Here is a 26,987-nt window from a genome sequence, read left to right on the forward strand (position 1 = left end):
TATTTCTCTTTTCTTTAAGTTTTTCTTTTTAAAACACTTAAATCAAGTTGCTATACTTAGCTGTACACATTCATTTGGGGGACATTTCAAGAGGCACAGATGTTCTCTCAATAACATTTCACATAGCCTCGTTGTACCCTAGACCACGGGTATTGCCAACATGCCTTTTTTTTTTTTTTTTTTTTTGCTTTTAAAGAAATATGTGGTGACAGAAGGAGATTTAATTTTGGTTGGTGAACACACAATGCAATATACAGATGATGTATTATTGAATTGTACATTCGAAGCCAACATGCCTTTTTACTTTTCATTGCTTCTTTCTCTAGAATTCAGTTGTTGTTTTTAACTCCTGCTCGAAGTTTCTTATATCACAATATATCAGATATTTCAAGGTTAATCCTCTATAAAGAAACCAGTCATAGTAATTAACTTGGTTATGGTTAACAGATAATGAAGAAGACATAAACATTTATCTGACTGCAAATCTTATGTCCTTACGAAAAGTATCGGAGTTATGGTACAAACAAAACAAAATGAAAATAACTTCTAGCTCGAAACTTTTTCATTATCAAATGTTGTTTAAATCCGTGATAAAAGGTTTGCGATCTATACAGCATTTTGACATGATGTTTAGTCTAAAGTGCACTTAAATCACATCTGCGGTCTATTAAAATTTACAGAATGCTCCACAGATCAAATCACCTCTGCATATTACAAGTTCAATGGATTAAAATCTTACATTGTTTTAAAAATTAAAATTTTAATTAGTGATAAAAATGCTCTTTAGCAACATACGTAATCTCCTGAGTAAATTTCACAATAGATTACCTATCATTTAAGAAGTTTACTCAGCATTTTCTAATTCATATTTTTCCTTTACTGTGTTATTGAGGAAAAAACATCATTAAAAAAATAATCTAAATATGTGGACTAACATTACTGGTTCCTGAGTCACAGTCCCTGTTTCTATTACTGTTTCATTTTATATAGGAATTTTATATGAATCATAAACTGGGAGAGGGTAAACCATCTTATTAAGGACATTCTGGCCTTAATATACCTTGTGCTGCCAAATAAGGAGGAATAAAATGGTGCAAAATCACATTTTATGCTAATTTGTAGTGGTTAAAAAAAAATGTGGCTATGCATATGTATATATTATTACAGAATAAATGCAAAAGAGAAATGAAATAGAACCAGAAGATTTGCTTACTGGGCAAGAAGCAAGGACACCTGTGTGACTATTAATCTTATCTTGTTTTGCAATGAGAAGACGATAATCATACAAATATAATTTCTATCATACTTGAAAGCTGTCAATGTTCTTTTGAATCCAGAATCTAAATTATGACTTGAAATATCCCTAGGAGGTAAATACGATCATTCATATTCTAGAGATAAGGAAACTTGACTCCAGAAGTGTCAACTGATTTCCAAAGATAGCAGAGCCACTAGTATCTGATTAGGCATTGAAATACTAGTATTTTGTGCCACTGTCTTATGACATAAATTAATTTATTTTAGTGTCTTAAAACATAATGTAAATACATTAAAATTAGTTAAATAGAACTAAAACACTATGGACACATTCCTAGGATTAATATTTATGTAAACCTCAGTAACTAAATTATAATCTTGAGACCGTAGTGGCAATTTTGTGATTTAAAGTTAAATCTTAAAATATTCCCTGATGATGCAAATTCAATGATAGAAAACCATATACTTATATTCATGTTTGAGAAAACACAATCGCTCTATGCTTTAATTTCCATATTACAGGTCAGATGTTAGCAATGGCTGAGGCCCACAAATACGATATATGTGGGCGGGGGGCGGCTCACACTATGCCAATTTTTCTCCCCAGCGTGTATCACAGTATTCTCCGCATTCAAGTTGGTCTACCACGAGTATTTGTTGGTGGAGACAGAAACATTTACATTCAGGAAAGCAACCATCTAAACAAGTGCACCTGAGTAGGAAACACCTTGCATTTGACTTTCCTGTGCCATGAAGTACGCTATGGATTTCACACTCTGGGCTGGCAACAGCAGAAACCTGCCAAGTGCTGAGTTTCTCCAGCAACATGTCTTCTACTAGAGATCTCTTTGAAGTAAAAACTGTCAACACAAGGCCTGGCAAAAATCTCAAGTACAATCTTACTCTTCATTGGATTTACAACTTCTAAACCATAGGATTACATGTTGATTTAGAACAAAATCAAAAGTAAGTCCTAGTCAATGGCTTGTCCTTTTCTTAGCAAGTCATAGCGGCTACTGTGAAGTGTGTTTAGATACCCATAAACCCAGTCTTCCGTCTACCGCCTTAAAAACAAACCTTTGGTTATATAATAGTAATTTCTTTAAATTAAAACCTCTTTGTATATCTCTATTTTTTTAAATGACAAGAACGGGGTCCCCTGGGCCCAATAAAGCTAACCAATTAATAAGTTACTTAATAAATCATAATGGACCTGGTGTTTCAAACACTGACAGTTCACACTTTTCTAAGTTTTCTTTTTCTTATTGGTTCTCTGTTTTCAAAGACAGTCGATCCGTTCCCCATAGCAAAGTGTCAGCATTAACAATACGAACAGTGCATCCTTGTACCAAACGGTAACACAAGCACACCACCTCTGAAGCACTTCCGTGGCCCTGCCCACAAAGCTCTTCAGCAGCCTCGGCAAGAGAGAACAGCGGTAGCTATCATGGCAGCTCACCAGATGAGTGATGATGTCGATCTGGCTGGACAACGGTAACCGTAGCAACTGAAACCTGCAATCCCTGCACAACCGCTGTCGGATTTATTGTGGCGGGGGCCAAACAGGCCAAGAGGAAAATGAAGCAGGAAACTATGGCACCTGACACCTCCAGACGCCCACACTTTAATCAGAGCTGGCAGAAATTAATTCAAGGGGGATTTCTGACTTGGTCTCCACTGTTGTATTCTGCTTTTATCCTTGAATACAAGAATCTTAAGAGACGAAATGGACATCAGAAAACTAGGACGTTATTTTTATATAAGTATAGTATTATATGAAATTGAGGAGTCTTTTGCTTAGGTGAAAAATAGGTCACTTTGATTTTGTTGTATTTACCAAAACCCTTCATGTTTAGAAAACCTAAGGGAACTAAGCATTTAATTAGCTAAGTTATCTTTTAAATTTTACTTGGTTCTCCATTATTTATAATGCCTTCTCAGTGTTACTATTTGCTCATTCAAGTTACAAACCCTGAACCCAACAGAGATTTAATTCAATACATCAAACACTTACTGAGAGCCTTCTAAAGGTTAAGCCTTACACTAGACCTGGGGGATATGAAACAAAAATGTTTTCATAATATACGTGTGCCAGCATTTGTATGCATAATTATAGAGAAAGAAAAGTAAGTTAATAAATTGACACGTATACTAGTGGTCATAGCCGGGTTACGGAATAATGAATAATTTCTACTTCCTCTATTCTATTTTTCTGAACTGCTTAAACCTTTTAAATATGACCATATATTACTCTTACAACTATTGCAAAACAAAAAACTAAGGCTCCTTCTATGGGACTAAGCAAAAGCAAAGGAAATAAAGACTACTACATCTGTTATGCTATGCAAATTAATTTTTACTTTCATAAAACAACAAAAAAATTAACTTTTCCTTGAAAACAGCCTCAATTATTATCAAAAAGAACTCTGAGAATCTGAGATTGTATACGACAGCAAACAAATTGTGACCTGACCAATCAAACTAAGCGGTCAAAATCTATTTGTCTCAGGTAGAGTCACCAGGCCATAAAAAGAGCCCTTGGATTTAAAATCGCTACTTACAACATCAGATGATTCTGTGGCTCCAGAGCTCACTGGGGAATAATAAATGCCATTTGTGAACCAGAAATAAGAACTTTTATTCAAAGAAGTAGAGAAAATGAATCCCCGGGACTTATGGATTTATTTTTTTAGTTTTGTTTTGTTTTGGTAGATACAAGTGAAAAATGAGTTTTTGCTACATGCTTTGGATACTTAAGCTTATGTTAGAAGCCTGGGTAAATATAATAATACTCAAAGAAATAAACTGAAAACCACAAAACAAATATTTAGAACCAGATACTCAACCGCAGTACTACCAATGAAATACCTCTCTAATGAGCCTGGATTAGTAGCTGCAAACTCAAATTGAAAAGTGGGATTCACTCACTGGTAAGTCACCTTTAAGGCTACATTTATCAGGAAGATTTGTATATGCTATTCATATATATAATAGCTATTCATAAATTTCGATCAATCATAATCAACCATTTCAAAAGCCACTGAAATCTCTGTCAGTTAACCAGCTCCATATTGCTCTAAAAATAATTTTCTCCATTCTTACACTGATAATAAAAATGCAACCTCAGTTTGGGAGGAGCAAAGGGGAGGGAGGATGGAGTATCCAGATAAGTTAAGAAAACCATGTCCTGTCTCTTTTAACCTTCAACCTATGGCCCTTTACTTTTCCTTTACTTACACTTTCCATCTGTCAACAAGTGCTCGTAATTTTATTACACTGTCCTGTAGTTTATGCAGAGTTGGTATTATTTTACAGAGTTCTGTTAATGGACTGGATAAATGGTAATGCTATTTAAACTAGCCTCCTGCTCCAACAAACACAGCTGCAACTGTACTACTATTTCTGAGCAAACATCTTGACCTGAACTTGTAGTGCTTTCTCAACCCATCCAAAGAGAAATTGGAGCAGACAGCAAAGGAAAAGCATATTTGGCCGCGAGCAGCAACCGACCGTGTCGAATCATAAGTCATATACAGTGTACCCTCTTTTTCTTTTATATTGCACTTAGAGTGCAAAAATTAGCATGTGTGCTTCTTTACCTGGAATCTCATTTTCAGCCAAGAGTCAAATGGTGATTAGTCATTACAAAAGCACAAAAAAAACTACATAAAGTCGGTACATTTGACTAGTTTTAATCTAAGCAAACAATGATAAAAATCAAAATTCAGTGTATGAGCTATCTATTAAACTAGTAAGCTTTTTCACTATGTATCAGGAAAAAAAGAGAATTAAACAAGGGTAAAAGATACAAAAAGTTAGAAAAAGAAAAGATATTAATTAGCATTATACAACAATTTATAAAAGAAGAAATTCTAAATGTGTTTCTTTCATAAATTCTAGATGTGCGTGGTTCTACTACATTATCTAGTAGGACAATTATGGATCGTTTAATATGTATATGAGACAAACGAATATTTCCCCTGTCCCAACATATTTTCCCTGTCATTTGTCAAAAATCCTATATCCCTTGTTCTGTCACTCATCCTTCTTGTGAAAGATTCATTTTTAAATGAGCACGTTAAAGGATATTTGTGTTTGTGGATTTGTGCACATTTTCCCATCAGTTAGAACATTTGTTTTGGGTGAGCTAGTTAGGTACCCGTACCACGTGAAGAAAATGTGAACTTGAATCCTCCCTCTTAGAAATTACACTAACTAGGCAGTCAGCTTCGCTAGCTTTTGTTCTTTTATTTCTAAAAGATTCTTAAAGATGGCTGTTTAATTTAAATAGTGATCACCATCATGCAAAAAAAAAATAGTGGCCACATGCAGCTTATAATTATCCTTTCAAGAGAAAGATCATGGCCATCAACCCAATAAATCTAATTCAGGTGAGACAGTGGTGCCTCCACTCAAGATTCCTGACGTGAGAATGCAGAAAAAAATTACACCTGTGTGTTTCCATGTGCATCCAGTGACTATGTCAGGTGTCAAATGCCAGTTCATATTAAACATTTAACCATCAAGCTCTAAGCTCAGGAATATCAGAGCATTCAAAAGTCCCTCTTGAAACCAGTCCCATCTAACAAACAAAACTTTATCTTCTGTGACTCCCCAGAAGAAATCTTGTGAGCCAAACAGGCACATCGTAAATCCGAACACATTTTCTAGCTACCTATTTCTTATTTCTAAAAATGCTCTTAAATAACTAGAAAATGTCACCTTATAGTTGTATGGGTTCTGTTTCTTTAATACACTTCTTTAAGAATTGAAGTCTCTTTTCATACAGCAGCAGCATAAAGTTATAAAATCACATCAAAACATAAAAGAAAATCCCTTGGTCCACCATGTGATATTGTCAAAAAAAATTAACAAAGTATAATTGGCGGATAGATGGCTCTGCGCTGGATTACACCACTTTACATGAAGCTTCCTAAGAAAATTAATGTGAGTACTTCTAGACTAAAAATCAAATGCTGTTGTTTCTCAGAGATAGTGTTAAAGTTATCACACCTCTTCAGCTTCATAATTTTAATGCTAGATGACAGTCATTTTGTCTAAATTATATTTCCACGGCTTCATAGAAAATGGACAATTTTCTAGACAACATGGAATGTTTTTATATGCACGCTATTAACAAAGTAGTAGTTTAACGGTCCTCACTGTATACTAGCCTTGAAATCAATTCTTCAAAATCCCCCCGATCACCAAAAATTAAAGCAGAAAGTATAATTCTATTAAACCCATCTCTGTGGCCCTTCTTAGAAACTAAGCACAAACATGTAAATATAAATGTCAATATGTACACATATATATAATCTTTCTAACAGCTTACATCCTAGTTCCTTGGTAAAAATAGTCCCTAGACAATTCTTGTTATAAAAGGCAGTCTCTGGGTTTCTTTATTTGATTTTTTTTTTTTAATTTGGTTAAATTGAGCCAATTAAGCAGCAGGGAACACAAAGAGAGATACTGCTGGGTGACCTGGCTTCCCTTAAAGGAACGGACTCCAGAACATCGGACTCCAGGGAAAAATCTGGCATGTGAGCTGGCGACACTACTAGGAAACGTCTCTCCACAGTGAGCTAAGGTATCAGGAGAACCTAAAAGAGATCCAGGCTACAGTGCGGATGGGGGCGAGGGAGCTGTGGGAGGACAGTCCTCCTACTTCCGGAACTGGTAACAGTACCGAACCAGGAGGCTGCAAAGCCTTGGCTACGAAGTCAAGTTCGGAAAGCAGCACTCTGCTCGCTTTCCCTGCAAACGCGAACACGTGGGCCTTCCCCGCCGTCCGTGGGCGCCGTGCTGAGCAGTTTATTCTGATCTACACAGCCCAACAGTTTTTTTCGCGACATCCATGAACATCCATAATCGTTGCTATTTACTTTCCCAACACTTCGCAGCTTATCTCCCATCTGCACAAAATCATTCACATGGCTGAAAATTTAATTTAAAAGCCTTTAAAAATGTGTTTTCACTATTACACATTAGGTCAGCGAACAAGCATTTCAGGCAGGAAAAACTGATCCTGCCTCAAACTCACATTACGCTCCTTCCCCACCAGACTTCCGTTACCAATCAATGATGTATTTGATACAAAATCCTTACCGTCGTTCATGTTGCAGAGTTTGGGATTATGGTCTTAAAAGTAACACATAAGGGGAAATGTACAGCCCTCTTTAAATACCTTATAATAATATTTCCAGACTAATAAACATACTCGAGCACAGAAACAATATTGAAAACGTTGACGTTAACCCCAACTTTACAAGAAAACACCGCCAACTTCCTCTAAAGAGGAAGTACGGTGGTAGTTTTTCCCTTCAGAACTTAATCAAAAGTTTCCATAAAGAAGTTAGCTAAATCTCCTCCATCATCATATGACCAAAAAAAAAAAATAATAATTCAATTACAATAACACATATATAAACCAGTAAAACGCTAACCAAATAAAACAACTGGAAACACCGGAAAACCAATCATAAGTTTCCATAAAGACAAAAAAAAGCAAACTCTTAATCCATTAATCTATTGGTGAATAAATTCCAGGAAAACACAAGGAAACAAATCCAAAATGTATTTAACAAAACATAAGGTACTACCCAAAGCAGCAATAACGATTTCTGTCTACTTACAGCCGGTATAGCTTCGAAGTCCCAAGAAACAGCAACTCGGGAAACAGCTGAAGGTGATTTCTGTTTAAACGCCTTTTGAGGGGGGGAAAAAAATAAAGAGAATGTTACATAGAAAATACCCAACAATGAGACTGCGATTTGGTAGTGTCATGCCTTATCCTGTATTTCAGAAAAGAATAAAGTGACATTCAAGAGAATTCAAGCACTGCAAATCAAAAGATGGTTACACCTTGTTACATGACTCTTTAAAGCACTTTTCCATTGTGCTTACTCAGATGATGATTCCTGTGGCCTAAACGCTAAACTCATATCCCCTGCAACATCAGTCAACCAGAATATACACAATGAAGGACTTCTTGACTCAGACTCCAGTGTCCAGGTGAGCCGAGAGTTCAACATACATCAGAAATAACACAGTAAATGGCGCCCTAAACTAATTCGTATACTGTCGTCTCAAGTGACCTAAATTTTCAGCCAAAGTACTGTGGGAAGATGGAAATTAGTTTTGTTAGCTTTTCATTTAGTTGCAGGAAAAAAAAAAAGCGTGAAAAAGTGCCAGTGTGTAGGCAAAATCAGAAGGAAATCGAAAAGTTCAAAGCTCAACCCACAGTTCTTGACCCTTAACTGAATTTAAGGCTGAATTATAACTAAATGGTGTCCAAAAATGTTTAAATTATGTTTCTAAAATGTTTAACTGATATTAGAATGTTTAAATGTTTTAGAAGAAAATTCGATTGTAACTCTAACTCAACTTGATCGCTGATGGTACATGACTGTTCTTTCAGACTAAGCGTACTTGTTAAATTCTGGCCCTGATGTATTAATATCCTAATCCCATTTGTTCTAGGAGTATGATTTAACATTTCAGTAAAAACAAATGTCTATCTCTCTACCTTTCCCAAATTTAAATTATGACAAGCCGATGCAAAAATGCACATTTAAGTGACTTATAAGCTGTTATACAGCTCTAGAAAAGAGTTAGAAGGTCCAGACACTAATGTCACACTCAAGAAACTGGAGGTATTTCTTAAGATTTAAAGATAAATGTTAAGGAGACAGGAAGAAGAGGACATATCAATCTTGATATATTTAAACAGTCATCAGGTGGAAGCAGAATTACACTTATTTGGTCTCCAGAAGGCAAAAATGGCACAGAGATTATAACTCTTAAGAAAGTAGATCGTAAGGAGGATCTTTCCAAGAATCGAAGATATTTAAAAAAGGAATGATCTGACTTGAGAAACTCTCACTCTTTCTCCTGCATATTCAAGAAGAGCCTAAGCATTTTTCCTGCAAAGGGTGTTAAAAAAAAGAAATCCTGCGGTTGGGCCAGGTGAACTTCAAAACTTCCTCCAAATCTCAAATGCCACGAGGCAAAGACGGCAGCCATAACTTTGTTACATAACTCAAATTATTGAAGAAGCTGGTCATCTACAGAAACATTCTCAGAGCTTAATAAAATATATACTCATAAAAAAGTATGCCAAGACAATTAGGGAGAAAATAATAAAATTAGTGGTGAAAGGGTACACTTATTTCCCACTTACATGAAATTTTATGAATAAAGCACGTAACGAGGTTAAATTTAAAGTGAAACGAAAGCTTTTATTTATTTATTTTTCTCTGCTGGCCATGATTCTGAGGAAGGACTGCTTCCAGAGTCTACTATTATACAATTTTGATAAATATAATTTACTTATGGCCTTGTATTTTTCTCTCAAAAAGTGGACTGCAAATGTTCACAACGGTGGTAATGAGAATTTTTTCTAGGGAAGCAACCACTCTTGGAAAGATGCCCATGATCCAAACAAGCAATCCCAGGGCAGGGATGGGCTTTCACAATCTGATTCAAACCATCGGACTAACACCACCCATGATTCTCCAGCCGCAACAAGCATGTTCCTTCGAGCCCCCAGCCCTCTGTATGGAGTGCTTCCCCTTTTCTCCGAATGGTACTGTTTTCACGTCCTCTGTGAAACTCTCCTTCCTTCCTTGGCTGTGTCCCCGTATCCCCATGGCATCTGATAAAGAAGAGTCCCTGAGGCCGTATTCTATTTACTCACGTACTGGTCCATTTCCCATGAGGCTATAACTCTTTGAGTATGAAGACCCCACCTTTGCATTCTCTCCCTTCTTCTCTGACACTCAGTAGGTTCTTAGGAAATGCGGAATAAAGAACGGACTGCTCTTTTTGCATTTTGATATAGTTCGACAAATCCTTAGCATATGTTGTTCTACATTTGGCCAGCTCTCCTCTGGCACGCTCCCTGAGGTACCTGCCTTAGTTTTATGTCACTCTCCAGCAAGCCAAGGCCCTACCACAGCTGCTTCCATGTGCTCTGTATGCCAATTATGTTCTTTCCCTCCCATCGACCTCTACCCCACCACTACCCCACCATTTTTAACATCATCCAAAAGTGCGAAGGAATTCAATACCTTTAAACAAATTCAGATACATAAGTAATTGATAGCTGCTACTTGATTTCTTTGTTAATGGGCCTACATCAGTGCAATTTCGGATACTGTGAGAGTGTAGATATTTCAGATTGGGTTCAGGCAGTCTCTTCTTCTTAATTATTACTTTCATATTCCCAGTGGTTCTTATTCACTCCAAAAGTAACCTATCACACAATCTTGCTATGTGAAGGACACAGTTCTGAGAGGTTTACATAAATTATCTCATTCATTATGAGAAGAACCTCATGCGTAGGTACTACTTTACTGCTGTTTTGGAGGGAGACCCACAGCTCATAGAAAGTAGCGACAGAACTTGAATTCAGAACTTGAATTCAGAACATACTTTCTGAACCAACCCCCTTCACACAGTCTAAAGATTCCTAAACAATATTTCAAAGTAACTTATGCTGAAAATTTCCTTTTCACCAATCTCTCCTTGAGAAAAACATAGTTTATATGGCCCATTTCGTAAGTATCTATGAATGAACCACCCAAAAATGAAACACCAAGTTCAGCTCACTGTTTTAAAGATCCATTTAAAATACCTACAGTTGAAAAAAAAGATAAGAAAATGTTTATTTTTCTCTAAATTCAAGTTATTTACCATTTCATGAAAATTAATATGAATGATGTTAAACAGCCCTGAGTATAAGACAAGATAGTATCATACAAAAAAATAGAGCAGAAAAGTGATGTGGTAACATGCAAAGAAAAACAGTCTGACCATGCTTTTTTCCTTTAAAAGAGTATTCGCACACTTATTTTACCTGTTCTTCTCTTTCTTCCCTCAATACTAAGAATAAAAATATAAACGTTAAAATAAAAAGTAAAACTCTTCCAAAATATTCAATCAAGGAAAAAAACTTTAAATCAGAAATTCTTGTACAGTGACCAGAAATTAAATCCTTAATCTAAAGAGGATTTTTTTTTAAATTCAGAATTACTTTAAAAACTATTAAGATGCATAACAATTTCTAAATAGGGCTGGAGAAAAGTAACACAACTACTTCTAATGCCACAGAGTATTTCTTAGCGGCTTGAAAAGGACAGTGTCATAATAATAATGCTAATGGAAATGAATTAGAGAGGGTAAAATCAGATAGTCCCAGAACAGGAGAACAGCATGCAGTGAATCAGAGGTGTCTTGGAGGAGGATGTATAGGAGTCAGCTCAAATTAGCTCTGTTAAGAAGACCAGGTGGGTCGGTTACCTATTGTTCCAACCAAGGATACTCAGTTATGTCCAAGGACTGATGATACAGATTTAGGGACAATCAGCTCTTGTGTCATCTTTAGCTAGATAGAATGTGCCCACAAGATCTCAGGACCAATCCAGAATTCTCTGGATGGTAATACATGGTTTCGCAAAAGTGTGTAATATGTGTCTCTGAGACACTTTTTCTTAGGGCAAAAATGAGAGGAATCTTCTTGTGCCACGGGCTATTTCTGAGTGTGACCTTCAGTAGAGTGAGTTATATTTCTGTATCGCACAACAACACATCACTGGCCTCTGAAATGCTGACTCTTAACAAGCTCAATCTGCAAGGCAGCCTAAGCATTATTGACAAGCATTGTTTCAAATTATGATCCGTCAGCTACTCTGGTGACTTGCCCATTGGTAGAGGTTAGTTTCTTATTGTTTCAACTTTCACCTCAATTCAATTAAGATTTGCCACCTTCACCCCAATCCGAAATGTGAACTGAAAACAACTTTACCAAAGCCAGTGAAAAATGTATGCCTCATATTTACCTGTCATTGTAAATGTAAGGTATTTCAGCAGTGTGCCTGGCCTGTGACAAGTAAAATGCTGCCTTAAAACGTCTATCATTTGTAATCTCTTATTCCTCACACATAAATGCCTTCTCCTGACGTAAATTTCCACTTGCCTCTTTAAAATGTTTTTATCCTAACATTTTTAAAGCAAAGATTTTTAAAATTTAGCCGCTCTTAGATAAATAAAAAAAATTTATATTTTCATCAGTGATAGCAATGATAATTTAATCTTTGATATTCTATGATAGACATATCAAAATTTATTAGTAAAAATCTTGCATCTACTTCACTCCCTTTTCTTCTTGGTATTTACATATTTAGAGAGATTATAAGAATTAGCCTTAAACAAAACTTGAAAGGGATTTTATACTTTCTTCACTTTTCCTCCTGATCATATGAGATATGATAAAAAATTAGAATGAAAACGATAGTAAATATAAATATATAAAAGTCATATTTATTATATACACATTTTATTAGCTTAATCATATAAAAAATTCTTAAACTGAGCTTTTGAAAAATAGGAAACATTGAAATACATAAAGAAACACATAATTCACTAAGTGCCAACTATGTGCCAAGTACGTTGTGAAACTACGTACATTATCTTACTTAAATCATATACCCCCAGTATGAGACATAATAATTATCTGTCCTAAGGATGAGGAAACAGAAGTTTTGAAAGATGAAGCAATCTGAATGAGCTCTCACAGTCGATTTGAAAACCAAGGGCTTTCTGATGTCATTCTTATCGAATGTGTCTGATTTTAAAAGGGGGGAGAGGAGTTTATATCTGCTTAAAAGGCATAATCAACAGCACAATGAGTATTTGTCCTGTTCCATAGGACACAAGGGAACAGCGTATAAAATTGTCGCGAGCTTAAGCAGAGGTGAGTGCAGCTTCCCCGCACTACAAGCTCCTCTGCCAGGACCTAGAACAGCAGCAGCACAAAGCTAGAGCTCCAGAAACACCAGAGTGGATGGAGGCTGCACAGACGACGACCAAATAATTTTTTGTAAATGTTATCTTAAAGCGATATTCCAAATGTATTAATACCAAGCCAGCCCTATCATTCCCAAGCTTTCAATCTGACAGTGTTTTTAGCAATATTCCTTCTAGTCCAGGAGATTTAAAAAAACTGTTTTGAAAAAACATAAGAGCAATATAAAATCTGTGCAGGCAGGTCTCTCCTAGTAAAGTAGCGAAATTCAGTCTAGAAGGCAGAATTCAAGCAGAAAGGTATCCAACAGGAATGAAAGACAGAATTCAATGTAAAATGTTTGACATTCACTGCTTCCACAAATACATTGTAACAGTGCAAACTAAACTACTCGTTTCAGGAGAGGTATAAAAGACACAGCATGCAGCAAACACTGTCACAAAGGATGGGCCCAAAACAGATGTGGGAAAAATAAACAGCCTCGCTGCTTCAGAATTTATAAAACGGTCTGCAAAGAGCAAACAGGCCTTCTCACCGTTTGATTTCAAGGCCCATAAAAAACGCTGCATGAGAAACGTCTCAGATGGGTTCAGTGTTTTAAACTAACAGTGCACGTGCATTAAAGCCTGATGAGACCAGAGTCGGTAAATGCAACTTAAAATCGTTCAGTTTCACTTATAAGCATGCAAGAATTGACATCCGATCGATATCACAGATGAGGCGATAAATACTTGAACATTTTCATCTCATGCAGTGTACATCCTCAGCCTCTGTTACTAAGTTTGATAATGTTCTTTAAAGAGCCTTTCCCAAGAACATCACACCTCGGATTGTGAACTTGGGTGTAAAGCTGCCAGAGAACAATTGTTTTGAGATGAGCTGGCATTCTTTTCCAGGGAGATGAGCATGTGAGTCTGACCTCACTTTAAGAAAAGGAACGTGTCATATGCTGCCTCTAACCTTCTGGGGCTGGTCAGAAGAGAGAGTCTCCACACGCTTGGTGAACAGGGGATACGTGGCACTTCCCTTTAGACCTGTTCCACCACGTAGCCTCTACCTGAACTCAGGTGCAAGGACCGACAACGGAACTTCTGGAGCCTCGGCCTCCCACTGGCTGCCGCATGCTTATGAAAGGTGCGAGCACACAGAACTCATTCAGCACCACCTTCAAACAATAATAAATGTGCCCTTCACATAGCCTTTCATCACGGCATAGTGCTTAGTCAAATTGAGGCTCCACCAGAAAGGGACTTAGGCTTTTGGAGATTAAAATGGGTATTCTTGTATCATCTTGGAAGAAATTTAAAACATCTAAGGGAAGAGGTTTGTTTTCCAGGATTCCTCACATGGCTTCATTCTAATAATATTTTCAGGACTCGTTATTCAAGTAAAAATAAATATAAAATGACACAGTTAGTAGGAAAATTGTAATTTCAAATCCCAAGAGACTAAAACTTGGAGCATTTCAAGCAATATTTGTTTAAAAAGTACATCTTTACATGTTATTGGTAAGGAAAGAAGAACAAACCCTTGCCTTTTTCACTTCTGCAATTTCTTTATTGAAAAGGTAAAAAAAAATTTTTTAAAAAGGCTGCAAAGTTAATGAAAAGCCTAATATCCAAAGTTTTCTATGGTATGTTTTTGGTTCCCATTAACATAATTAACATAATCTAGGCATATAAGCATTTTATTTTGCATTGCATTTAGGACAGACTTTCCTAAAAAATTTTTTTAAGACCCTAAAAACTTTCAAAAACATTCTCGCACTCTTGCATTTGCGTTATCGAGAGGCTCATAAAAGCAGATGATTTTCACTCATGAAACACTGAAGTGGCCTGGGTTTCCCTGAAAAACCATAAAACAGAACTTTGATGACTACAGCATAATCTCATAAATTATAAGTGAACAACAGAATTTTACACCAGTATACAAAAGTCATGGGTCTCCATGTGATTTTTTTTTTAACCCTCTAAGACATTATGTACCAGCCAAGAAGTATCCTGAATTAACAATTTTGCATGGAGACTTTATTGCAGATATAAACAAGTATTGTCTGTGAAGTATAAAAAAGAAGTATATTTTCTAAATGTTTCAGTTCTTTACTGTAGCTTATTTGTAGTTTGTTTCTCTTACTTTCCATTGAATTAACTAGTCACTTAAGTACACTAGATTTCATCTGAACATTTCCATTAAACAACACGAGAGACCCACTAAATACAATCTACATGAGACACCTTCTCAAAGCTTCATTTTCATTCCAGATAAGCAGGTACTACTGGCAACACAGAGCATCCATGGAAATCTGTCACTGCATGTATTGGCTCTGGGAGAATAGCAAGAAACTGTCAAAACAGGAAGTAATGTGTGCTTATGGTGTGTAAGCATGATTAAAACTTATTTCTTTTACAATGATTCATAAGTATACTCTGACTACGATCTGTCTGTCTGATGTTGTTTTCTATACAATAGAAAGAAAGGAGTAAGGGGAGCGGAGGGAGAGAGAGAGACAGGGAAGGAGGGAACAGGGGAGGGAAGATGGAAGAGAGAGAGAAACGAGAGACAAGGCAGGGAAATAGGGAAGGGAAGAAGGGAGGAGGGATGAAGGGAAAGAGGGAGTGAAGATTTAAATGTTCATCTACTTTTCGACGTTTTCACTGAATTGTATATCATCGATTCTTTGACGTGGAAAAAATCTTTCTCTTGTAGCTATAATGCTTTGACTTACAAACAATGACTTTCTTATTCTATGCTAAAATTAAATTCAACTTGACAACATGACCCTGTTACTTATAGATTAAAAGGTGCATTTCTAAAAAGGAACAGATCTTATCTTCTGGTTTCAGATTTGTCTTCTCTCTGTAGATGAAGTTAAAATTCTATCGACATGAAATAAAAAGAAAAAACAATTTTGAAATAGTCACAAAATATCATTTGAAATTGTTCTGACGTTTATCTTCTTAAAACAAAAAAGAAATAACTTAGAACCATAAATTGCGCACAAACAAAATTAATGTTTTGTTTTGCTCTTCTCACAAAGAATGAAAATTAGGTTACTATAAATACTGCATGAATGGCATTTACAAGATAAACTTGCATTTATACACCTGCTCAAAATTTAGAGTTTCAATTAAAAAATTCGCAACTAAATTGCTAAAAACCATGTGAGCTCACACAACATATAATTAGTTAAAAGTTAATTCACTGATTACTTCCTTTCTCCTACATTGTCTCTTGCAGCTTTTTGAAAAAAAAATAATAATAAGGTGATTTTTGTGATGTTAATGACATCACCAAACTAAAAGAAGGATACATACCACAGGCCATAGAAATCTGATTATGGAACTCTCCAGGTTAACTTTTTAAAATTTTTTTAAATACTATGTGAACGAAATTTAAAATAGTTTGTTTCACCATAACTTGAATGCATTCTTAAGCAAGACTGCCATGACATTTAATGTATTTTAAAAAATAAATATTTGAAAAGTGTATCCACAATGTTCCTAAGAAATGGTTTTGAATTCCTGAGTCTCAAGGAGATGAATTGGCTGTCAGATAACAATGTGCTTCCATCAGATGGACTTGGCAGTTGTAAACAAAAGGAATTTTCTCAGCTTTTCCTCACAAATATGAAATATTTGCTCTCGGCCAACAGCTGGGGTGATTTAAAGAAGTCCTGCATATATATTAGTTTTCATTCAAAATCACAAAACCTCCTCCCACTCTGCAACATCTGACTGCATCTTAGTAGAACAGAAAATTCTTCTGAGAGGGAGTGACATTCCCAGGAGAAGCCAAAGTCAAACACTAGTGCCTACTTACTACTCTAATCGAATTTCAGATCATAAGGCATCTGGTTAATAATTTTTAGGAGAAGTTAATTTATTCAAGATGAAAGTTCAGCTGATACTCCACAGTGGCTTGGAAAACAATGAGAAAGTTTCTTTTGTTCGAGTGTTTCTGAAAATACTGTAAACTATAACATAACCAAAATGGAGACGGCATGAAAAACCGTCAAGTTTCCTTTAATAATTTGGAAGTCTTTTGAGAATCAAAACACTTCTGTTTCCTGTGATGACTACTAGTTAAGTCAAGCTATTCATGAAAAAAAGGGTTAATGTTTAAATGATAATTTTATATTGTCTGTTCACCTCACCAAACATTAAAATTACATTGATAATTTTTTTTGAATGGCTGAATTAAAAATACCTCTCTTTACAAGGTACTCGCTAGGAATTAGCTAGTCACAAAGCCTATGAAGGAGATCAAAGAATACATACTTTCAGAGTATTTCTGTATATTAAGAGATAGGTTATGAACTTAGGAACTTAGTTATGAATTTAACCAATGTTTACCTTATTTTTATTCCTATCCCCCCAAACTAGCTCAAAGTATTAATTTTAAATTTATTTTGTATTCCACATTAAATTCCCTATAAGATCTATCATGGACAAAATTTTATAGTAAAATAAATTAGATATCTCTGTGTTTAATTTCCTTGAGGTGATAAAAATGTACCCTATATATTTACAAATACCCTAGGAGCCGACAAGCGTTTTTCTGTTTAGAGACAATTACACAGAATTAACTTTTGCCCTTGGGCCCTGTGAATGTGAATATGTGCTAAGCCTGAAATGAAGTTCTTTTTTCTTATTTTAAATAAATGTTTTATTTTTACCTAAAGTGCCTATTAAAGCAGGCATGGAAACTTATTAAAATAATTATTGCTACTTGTAATAGAGCTGCATTTTCCCTTAAAATGCAAACCTACTAAACTTGAATTATCAAGACATATGAGATATGGAATTCATACATCAAATTACAAAGTAACTTATCCTACTTATTACAGCGGTTTTGTCTTTTGTAGATATACAATGTAGACATAAAATAATGGCCCTTAGGTAATATATATCAATCCTTAAGATTTCAAGTGAAAAAAATATATATATATATATGTAGATAGATGATAGATATGATAGATGAGAGAGAGAGAGAGAGAGAGAGAGAGAGAGAGAGAGAGGGAGAGAGAGAGAGAGAGAGATAGGTCTTAAGTTTGCATTTGATTTTCTCGGAGGAAAAAAAGAATCAATGTTAAAATGACTACTCTGCAATAACATAATTCTTACTTATATTTCTACTAATTTTTAATTTTTTTCAGCAGAAATATGTAGAAAGCTTCTATTAAAATAATGAAATAAAATTGTGAATAGCAGTCATTAACAATATTCACCACAAGTGTTATATATCAGAAAGCAAATCTTTATCATTACCAATTTAAAATATTTCTTTAAATGTCACTAAGGACACACATAGCATGGAAATGAAAATAACTATCAGCTAAATTTTTCCATCATGTACCATAAGTGCAAATAAAGTCGCACCTTGCTTCCAACAGAAGTAAATGAAACAGACTAGATGAACAATAAGAAAACCATACACTTCTCGAAGTGTCAACACAATGGTTATCAAGGAAGTAAATGTCTACAGAAAGTTAAGTCTGCATTTTTGAGCTTTATTTTGAATTAGTATTATTCATGCAAAAATTCTACAATGTCTGTTTATAAATTAGTCTGAAAACCGCTTATTCAACCTCCTGTTTCTGTAAACTTTCAAAGATTAAGTAAGACACAAAATTGAAGACACAGTCCTTGAAATTCAAGTATTTTTTACAATATTTATGTCATCATAAGTTTGGAATTGAAAATACTTACAGTCTCTCCAGTTCTTTAAGATCCTGGAATGCTCCTTTTTCGATGGTGCTAATCTTATTCTCCATAAGCTGACTAAAATGCAAAGTATAACAGAGTCTTAATGTTACCACTCACTGTCTGAATAAATTTCAATTCAGCAACTGAAAACTTATAACCTCTTTCCCTTTAGAAAGTTACATATTGCTCTGGTTTGAAATCCAATATTAGATTTAATGGTGATATACTTGAGAGAAATCAGGGAGGGGAAATAGAAACCACATCACAAAACTTTCTTTAAAAATGCTAATGCAGTTTCTTGTAAAATTTACCAGTCAAAAACTCTGAATCATACTGTATCCTGAAGAATAACCCATGTTAGTACAGCTTTGATGGATGCTTTTTGGTAAACTGATTTTCAACGGAGTTTTTATCGAAGAGACTCAATATACAGTATTTCATCATGCACATACTTCAATTCGCTTACAGGTATACATCAGAAATAGGAAGAATTCATAATGGTCAAAATGTGTCTTCTAAAAGATTAATACTGAACGCACAATGATCAAAAGCATATGCTCATTGTGATGTAAATATTTACAAGTCTGTGGGTAAAAGCGATTTTACATTACATTGAATCTCGAATGATGGTTCACTCATAAGTAATTTAACCCAATCATATTGCAGCAATTTTATAAAAGTTACAAAGATATAAAATACAAGAAATAATTCAAAATATGACCAATGTACTTTTATAAACTTTTCCCATCAAAACTTCTGTGAAAACTTGGATTGCTTATAATTTTAGAAATTATATCTGTTTTTTGCTAGAAAAAGCTGAACATTTCTATGTTAGCAATAATAAAATGCAGAGCCACTTAAACTATTTCTAGTTAATCTCAAATTCTAAGTGTACCAAATGTCTCACATTACTTATTTATATTGTGAAAGCAATTATTCTATATTTTTATACATATAAGGCACTTAGGATATGGTATACCAAACATTTTAGATCATTTCTATAACATTGTTTCTATGGCCTGTATCCAACCTTAAAATAAAAGGCTATATTTTTATTAAAAGTTTTAGTACAGTGATAAACAAAAAAAGGAAACCAAGACCTGTAAATTTTTATATTTCTGTCATCAGGATAGTTTTTGAAACTGAGACAAGTAATGATTCAAAACATGCAACCTTTATAAATAAAAGACAATTCTTGAAAACACAAGAAAATAAAATACTTACAGAACTCTTAGGTGTCTAAGACCAGCGAAGTCCGTTTTCGTAATCCGTGTGATGTTATTTCCATTCAAATCTCTAAGAGAAAACAAGAAAATGAAAGTTCCATTTTATTTCTATCAATATCTGGTTAAACAAAGAAAATGTAAACTAAATAAAAACTTTAAGATTAAAGATCAGTTCCAAATACTAAAGTAGTTTACAAAGTAAAAGAGAGAAAGAGTAACCTCTGAAAGAAATTTTTAGAAACGATTCTTAACAAATTTGCAGAGTCCGTGCTTGCTGGCATGTGACAAGAAAATGAAGTGATTATGTTATCACACAAAAAACTTCTCTCGTGTGTGTGTGTGTGTGTGTGTGTGTGTGTGTGTGTGTGTGTGTAGGAGTGCTTTCAACTTCTTTTTATAAGGACATGAATATTAATTTAACAGGTATTCTGATATTTACTATTATTGTTCGGCACACCCCCAAAAAAAGTTCACTTCAGGAAGTTGAATGAACAATATTCTAATAGGATTCAGGAAGAAATTTTAAAAATTCAGAACCCTATCCTTAGGTGGCATGGTGGCTCAACTTCCTAAAGTGAAGAAAAAGGTTAAGAGTGCCATCAAAAGAGCGGCACTTCAAAGACTTGCATTTACAGGCATTTACCTTACAACAATTCTATGTTTGTATGAAAACTAAACTCTTCATTTGCAGCTCCGGGAACCCCGCTGTGACTGTAAAGTGAAAACTACAAGCGGGGGGGAATAATGGAAATAGTATTCAGGCCCTGACTTTTTTTTTTTTTTTTTTTGCTCAAATTTCAGCACCATGTTTCCTCTAGAGCCACAGTTCCTTGTCTGGCATCTTAGGTCAAGATCTAAACTTGCCCTGGTTCCAATCATTTCAAGTAGAAGCAGGCTGTGCTGCGGTCTGAACATTCTCCTTCACGGAAGTACGTTTTCTCTTACCTGGACTTTAAAACATCGTGTTTGGAATCTGCATTTAATGTGTTTATTGTGTCAGTGATAGAATTTCATAAGCCAGCACTGAGTAAACTGTTTTCTGAAAACTCATTATAGATTCCTTATAGGGATTCCCCCCCCCCGCCGCTCGCGCCCCAAGGACCTCAAACTCACTTGCTATGTTGTCCCTTTTTGTTGAGTAAGACATGTTCGTGCTTAAACTTTAAACTGTTCTGAATCGCATGAAATAACTGCTAAAGCAGAATTCTGCAGTTTCCTCCCCAACACACTTTCCATGCCGAGCAAAGTACCATCAAGTTGTTCCTACAGTTCTGGGAGTCTTTTACCGACTATTGGACATAACTTGAGTCCCTATTCCCCTCATCCCAGACAAATCTTGTAGGTCACATTTTGACGACACCCTTGCTAAGGCCCCCACTTGCGCTCCCGCCTGGGTAGGACTGAGGCTGGGGCGGGGAGGAGGGAGCCAGTAGCAAAGGGAAAAAGGGCTCAGTTCTGGCCTTTTAAACTGAGGGCGAGGGAAAGGGATTAAATAAGCGCGACAGAGGCGCTGCGTGCAGCGCGGGCGGAGACGCGCGGTTCGGAGCTGGTCCTCTCCCGGGGCGCGCAACCCTCACACCCCGGGGCGTAGAGGCCCGCGAGTCGAGTCCGGGGCGCTTGCCCCCGCCGCCCTTGTCCCGCCCCCGCCGGGGCCACGCGCAACGGCGAGTGCAGCGCGCGGGGCGCTTGGGCAGCGCCGGTCGGCGGCCTCGGCGGTCACAAAGGGAATGGCCTCCATGCTCCACTTCCCTGAAGTCGGGAAGCGCCCAACTAGGAGCGCGTGGGCAGTCAACACCAGCCTTGCGATTACTTCTTCATTAGAGACTCGCCGAGACAGGGGGGCGGGGATGTCTGCGGGCAACGGAGCGCGAAGAGAAGGCAGGGGAGCCGCTGCCACGTGAGGGGAGGCGGAAACTGCCAGAAAGGTGGACCGGGGCACTGGGGCTCCGCAGGAAGGGCCGGAGGGGGCAGCCGAGGGCCGCGAGGTCGCCGCGGCAGTCAGATCCGACTCGGCCGGGTCCGGTTGGAGAGGCAGCCCTAACTTCGCCTAGATGACGGGACGTGGTCCTCCTCTGCAGTCGCCAACTCGGATAGGTCCCTTGCGGCCCACTGCCGCCTCCTCCTCCTGGGGGGACGTGGGGGGCGGGAAAACGTCGTGCGGGTGGGGGCTGCGCGCCGCCACCGCGGAGCTGGCGCCGTTCCGGGGCGTCCTGCCCTCTGGGGTCCGTGAGCTCCCCCGGGCGGACCCAAACGCCCCACGACCCCCTCTCGCCTCCCTCCGTCCCCAGGAGGGCGACACAAAGCCGGGCAGCGGAGGTTTCTCGCTTCCGAGTACCCCCTCCAGTCCCCCGCGCCAACCCGCGGCAAGAGTGGAGACTCGGCCCTGAAACTGACCCGCGAGTCTTGGCACCCGCAAGGCGACTCTGTTCACGGAGTCTGGAGAACAAAGTCGCGTCTCCCTTGCCCCGGGCATCTGCGAGTACTTGTCCCCCATCTCCCCGCCTCCCCAGCCCCAGAGAATCCGAGAGCACCAAACTGCGTGTGGCAAGACGGCAGTGGGAGGAAGGGACCAAGCACAGCTGCCAGCGGGCCCGCCCCTCTTTGGGCAGTGGCCCCTCCTTAGGCAGCGCCCTCCAGTCCTTCGCCCTCCTGGAGACTTCAGTCCCAGGCTGCGCGTGCAGGAGAGCTCGCGAAGGCTGACCCAGGCACAGGGACCTGTCCCTCCAGTCGCCAAGCTACGGGTGCGGGACCCCAATAGGGGCGGGGGGGGCGTAAGAAGACCCCATACTCACAGTCTCTCGGTGTTGCGGGGGATATTCCTGGGCACGCTGCGCAGCGCCAGCCCATGACAGTCTACCGTGCTACCCGAGCAGGAGCACTGCGCCGGGCACGCCTGCGGCGCCACCTCGTTCAGGATCGCCAGCACTAACCCCAGCGACAGGGACAGCGTCTGCCAGCCGGCGCCGCGCATCTTCCCCTGCCGCCTCCTTGCTAGCCAGTGCAGGGCGTTTCTTTTTAGCTTGCTGCTCCGCGCGAATCGCGCTGTGTCTGAGGCCCAGTGTCTGGTGCAGGGCTAACAACCCAGAGTGTCCGGGTAAATGTGCATAAAATATGGAAGTAGCAGTTATAATATTCAAGGCAGAAGAGCCGACACAAGTACACGCCTCCCACCTTCCCACCACCCTCCTCCAGCAGGGCAGGCGCTCTTTAGGCAACTTTAAGTCCTGAAGATCAATCGACCTGACCAAGGCTACAAGGAGACCCCAGAGCAGCGGGGAGGAGATCCACGCGTCGCAAAGATCAACTTGGCGGTAAAAGAGCTGGGGCTCGCTCCCAGGAGCTGCGAAGATGCAGGAGCCAGTTGTGCCGAGAAAAGATGCTCGGATTCCACGGACCCCCTCTACAAATCAGATTCCAGCGGGGAGGGTACAAGGCAGAAGAGGGGTACTCAAGAATGGTAGCCTTGATCAAAGTGGGCTAGAAGGCGCAGGAGCCCTGCGGGCCAGGAGCCTAGCGCGCCGGGAGACTGGGCATGGCGCGCGGGGGCGCACGCGGCGGGCGCGCAGCCCAGTGCGGCTCACTCACGCGGCTTCGCCCCGGCCGGAGGCTCCTCCGCAGCCCAGACCGGACCTTGCAGTCTCCCGACAGTCGAGAGCAGTTTGCAAACACACACGCACTTCGCGGAAGGTTGTCTCCCCAATCCCGCCTTCCGCCCGGCGTCCTTGGCGACGCTCCGCACCGGGGCCTTCCCCGAGGTCACGCAGGAAAGACAAAAGGGCGATGGGGCCGCCCTGGCCGGCAGGAATATCCTTTAGTCACAACCGTGGCAGAGGAAATCCAAGAGGCCAAGTTAAGGACAAGAGCTCCTGCGAGGACAGAGAGGTGGCTGCAGGTAGGCTGGTCGCAAGGAGTGGAGAGGCCAAGCTGGAGGTGTCCGCACTCTGGGTCCTGCCGGGGTGTCCTGGGGGGTGGCGAGATGGCAGTCGGGCCCGTGGGATCCGTTACTCCGAGGAGAGCCCAGGAGGCAGCTGAATGGCAGCCCCGCGTGCGCGCGTGTGTCAGCCCCTCTCGTCTCCCGGATACAGCGCAGTTCCGCAGCAGACACCTGATGGCAAAGGTGGAAGAAACAAGAGCGGGCTCCGAGGCGGGCGCAGCCCCTTGGCTGCCCCTCGACAGAGACCCACAAGTGGGTCCTTCTCAAAGTGCAGCAACTTTTCCCAGGCTTTGGATCCCGTCCGCCACGGCCGCGGTGGGAGTCCTTCCGCCGACGTAGCGACGCCGCCCGGCTCCGGGCGCTGCACCTGACTCGGCTACCGAAGTCACCGAGCAGCCCGTCTCCTCGCAGCCCCTTCCCCTCTCCCGGCTGCTCTCCGCTTCTCCTTCTCCAGGGAGGGAAGTGGGGGAGAGGGAAGGCGGCGACGGGCAGCGGGGACTCGCTGTCTCTGCTGACTCCCGAGCTCCTGGCAAGTGTCTAAACAATAGGACGGACGCCGCAGCCCTAGTCTCGCTCGGCTGCGGGAAGGTGGGTTGTTGCTGTAACTGGAGTTGTTCGCTTAGGCTGCCTGGCGCTGAGCGCAGCCGAACAAAAACACGGCCCGAGCCCCTGGAGCCGGCTGCGGGCCCCCCGACGCTCCCCTTTCTCCTCAGCACCCCCGCCGTGGCCGGAAAGCTCGGCAGCTCCCGCCTGCGCCCGAAATCCACGGCGCTCGCATCGCCCGCCGCCGCCTGTTTTTAACCACTGTCTGCGGCAGCCACCTCCGCCGCCGCCGCCCACAGCCTCCGCCGTCCGTACGCTCCCCAAATAAATAACCCCAAGTCAGAAGTTAAGCCGGCGCGGGCCTTTTATACCCCGCGGAGCCCCCACCCCTTGGCCCCGCCCCGCGCCGCCCGGCACCGCCCACTGGCTGCGCGCTGGGATCCCGCACCTCGCGGGGGAGAGGTGAGGCCGGGGCTGCCCGCGCCAGGCGGCGGCGGCGGGAGGCGCGTTCCCGCGCGCCCCGGCTCGCGCCCTCGCTCCCACGCCCCGCAAAGTTTGCAGGAGGAAGGAGGTTCCCGGACCCCCGCCCGGAGCTCCAGGGCCCCAGAGGTGACCCAGGCTCAGATATGGTGGTTCTCAGCGAGGGAATAAGGCGAGGGAGGCTGTGAACGCGGCTCACAAATATCGCTGCCAGTGGCTGTGCTGCAGCTTTTGCCACGCGATCCTAAAGGGGGCTGCTCAGTGTTTGCAGCGCAGCAAGAGTTTATGATTTTAAAAAAAAAAAAAATCTACCAAAATAGATCTGCCTGCGCTCACAGACACACACACATGTGTATTTTGGGGAGCTTAAAAGTTCAGAGTTTTTTCAAGTTAGAAAACAGTGATTTTCAACCTTCCAGCCAGCCTTCCCATCTCCGAGACACCCTCTTCCGTTTAACCCTTTCCTTATAGTCACACACTTGACAACGCCATACCTATTTGGTGTATCGAATATACAGTACGCTCACAGAACTCGAAGAGCTGGAATCTGTGTGTGCGTGTGGTTTTACTCACTTAGGAGGGAAAGGAGAGAAAAAAAAAAAATCCCTAGCAACGCACATTGTACCAGAAGGTTTCCTTTATTTCGGGGAAGTTAGGGATATTTTTTACTCACTATGTTTTGGAAGAGAACTTCCTTGTTTCTTTTTGTCTCTTTAATGTGATGTGTGTCTGGCAACTGCTACCACTCTCTCCCTACCCCCCACCCCTCGACAAAACCAATGTCGCTATTGGTTTGAAATGACAACTAAATCAGTCAACAACTTCGCATGAATTTAAACACCATACCTCCTCTTTTCTCATTCTACCTGACAGGGCTTTCACAGGAATATGTGCAAGCCCCCAGCCAATCTCACAGTGTGATAATTATTTGTATAATTATCTGTCACCTATTTGAAAGCAAGAGGATCTGTCCAATTCCTTGTTTTATTACTAGCATCTAATGATATGCCTGACACATAGTAGGTGCCCTGAAATCGACCGATTTATTTAACACAAGAATAGACTCAATCTGAAATTTCTCCAATATTCTCATTAACTTTTTTTCCTAAATTAAGTTTTCCAAAATGTCTTTTCATAATAGCTACCTCTACCTATGTCATTTTGACTGTCCTGGAAAACTTAAAGCCATTTGGAGGACACTTCCAAAGACAGGGTGCCCATTAGATAACTGAATTGGAACTGTTAGGATTACTAATTTTAATGCCATAGATTTATATTGCTCTGTTCTTTTAAAAACTTTAAAGTATTTAACATTTATTAATTTACTTGTCCTTCTAAATTTTAGTTTAAAGGTCTGTTATGTAACTTCCTTAAGGAGAAAGTAGAAGCCACAGTCACATTTTCTTGTAAGGAAAATAAGATAAAGAACAAGTACCATCATTGATGAATATTCTTCCATCCCTCTCTGCCTCCTTCCATCCCCAGTGAATTTTCTTTAGTCGGTGCTAGTAAATTATGTGGTCAAAATATATTTACCACCATATTCATTAAACTTCACAGTTTTGATACCTTGTCAGCAACAAGACGTATTTATGTTCAACTTTATCTACTACATAGAATCATTGCTCTCTATTTTAATTGCAAAAACATTCTGCATTCCAATATTCATAAATAATGCTATTTGTATCATTGCACATGCAATGTGTCACGCGAGTCATAGACATGAGTTCAAGTTCAATTCTCTCTCTGACTCACTTTCCATTCTGAGTAAAACCAAGAAAAGAGCTGGAAATAACATTCATAGCGACAGACCTATAGAAACACATTTTTTTTAATTTGATGCAAATTTAAATAAAAAGATATGTCCAATGGATTTCATTAAAGAAAAAGAGGAAGACTGCAATCGTTTCCTGAGAGATGTGGCACATTAATTTTTGTGTCATCAACTTTTCAGTTAATAAAGAGAAACTTATATGTCAGGGACCAGGTTTCTCATTAAAAAAATAAATTGTATTATTTCTTTAGTATTAATGCAG

The 26,987-nt window shown here is 39.7% G+C and overlaps 1 protein-coding gene across 4 annotated transcripts in view; it reads right to left on the reverse strand.

The window, feature by feature from the left end:
- Positions 1–23,379, reverse strand: part of SLIT2 (slit guidance ligand 2) — a 322,457-nt gene extending 299,078 nt beyond the window's left edge. For 3 of the 4 annotated variants that reach the window (XM_039838092.1, XM_039838093.1, XM_039838091.1), the window contains exons 1-4: positions 22,787–23,379; positions 19,993–20,064; positions 18,772–18,843; positions 7,893–7,964 (exon numbers count right to left, since the gene is read on the reverse strand). In XM_039838092.1, the coding sequence (XP_039694026.1) occupies positions 7,893–7,964; positions 18,772–18,843; positions 19,993–20,064; positions 22,787–22,965 (395 nt within the window). In that variant the 5' untranslated portion in view covers positions 22,966–23,379. Of the gene's footprint in view, positions 1–7,892; positions 7,965–18,771; positions 18,844–19,992; positions 20,065–22,388; positions 22,685–22,786 lie in introns of those variants that run through there. The other variant, XM_039838094.1, reaches the window with a different exon arrangement.
- Between the last annotated feature and the right edge of the window lie 3,608 nt (positions 23,380–26,987).

This window comes from Pteropus medius, unplaced genomic scaffold (genome assembly GCF_902729225.1).
Source record: "Pteropus medius unplaced genomic scaffold, Ma_sr-lr_union100, whole genome shotgun sequence".
In the NCBI taxonomy this organism is placed as follows: Eukaryota; Metazoa; Chordata; class Mammalia; order Chiroptera; family Pteropodidae; genus Pteropus; species Pteropus medius.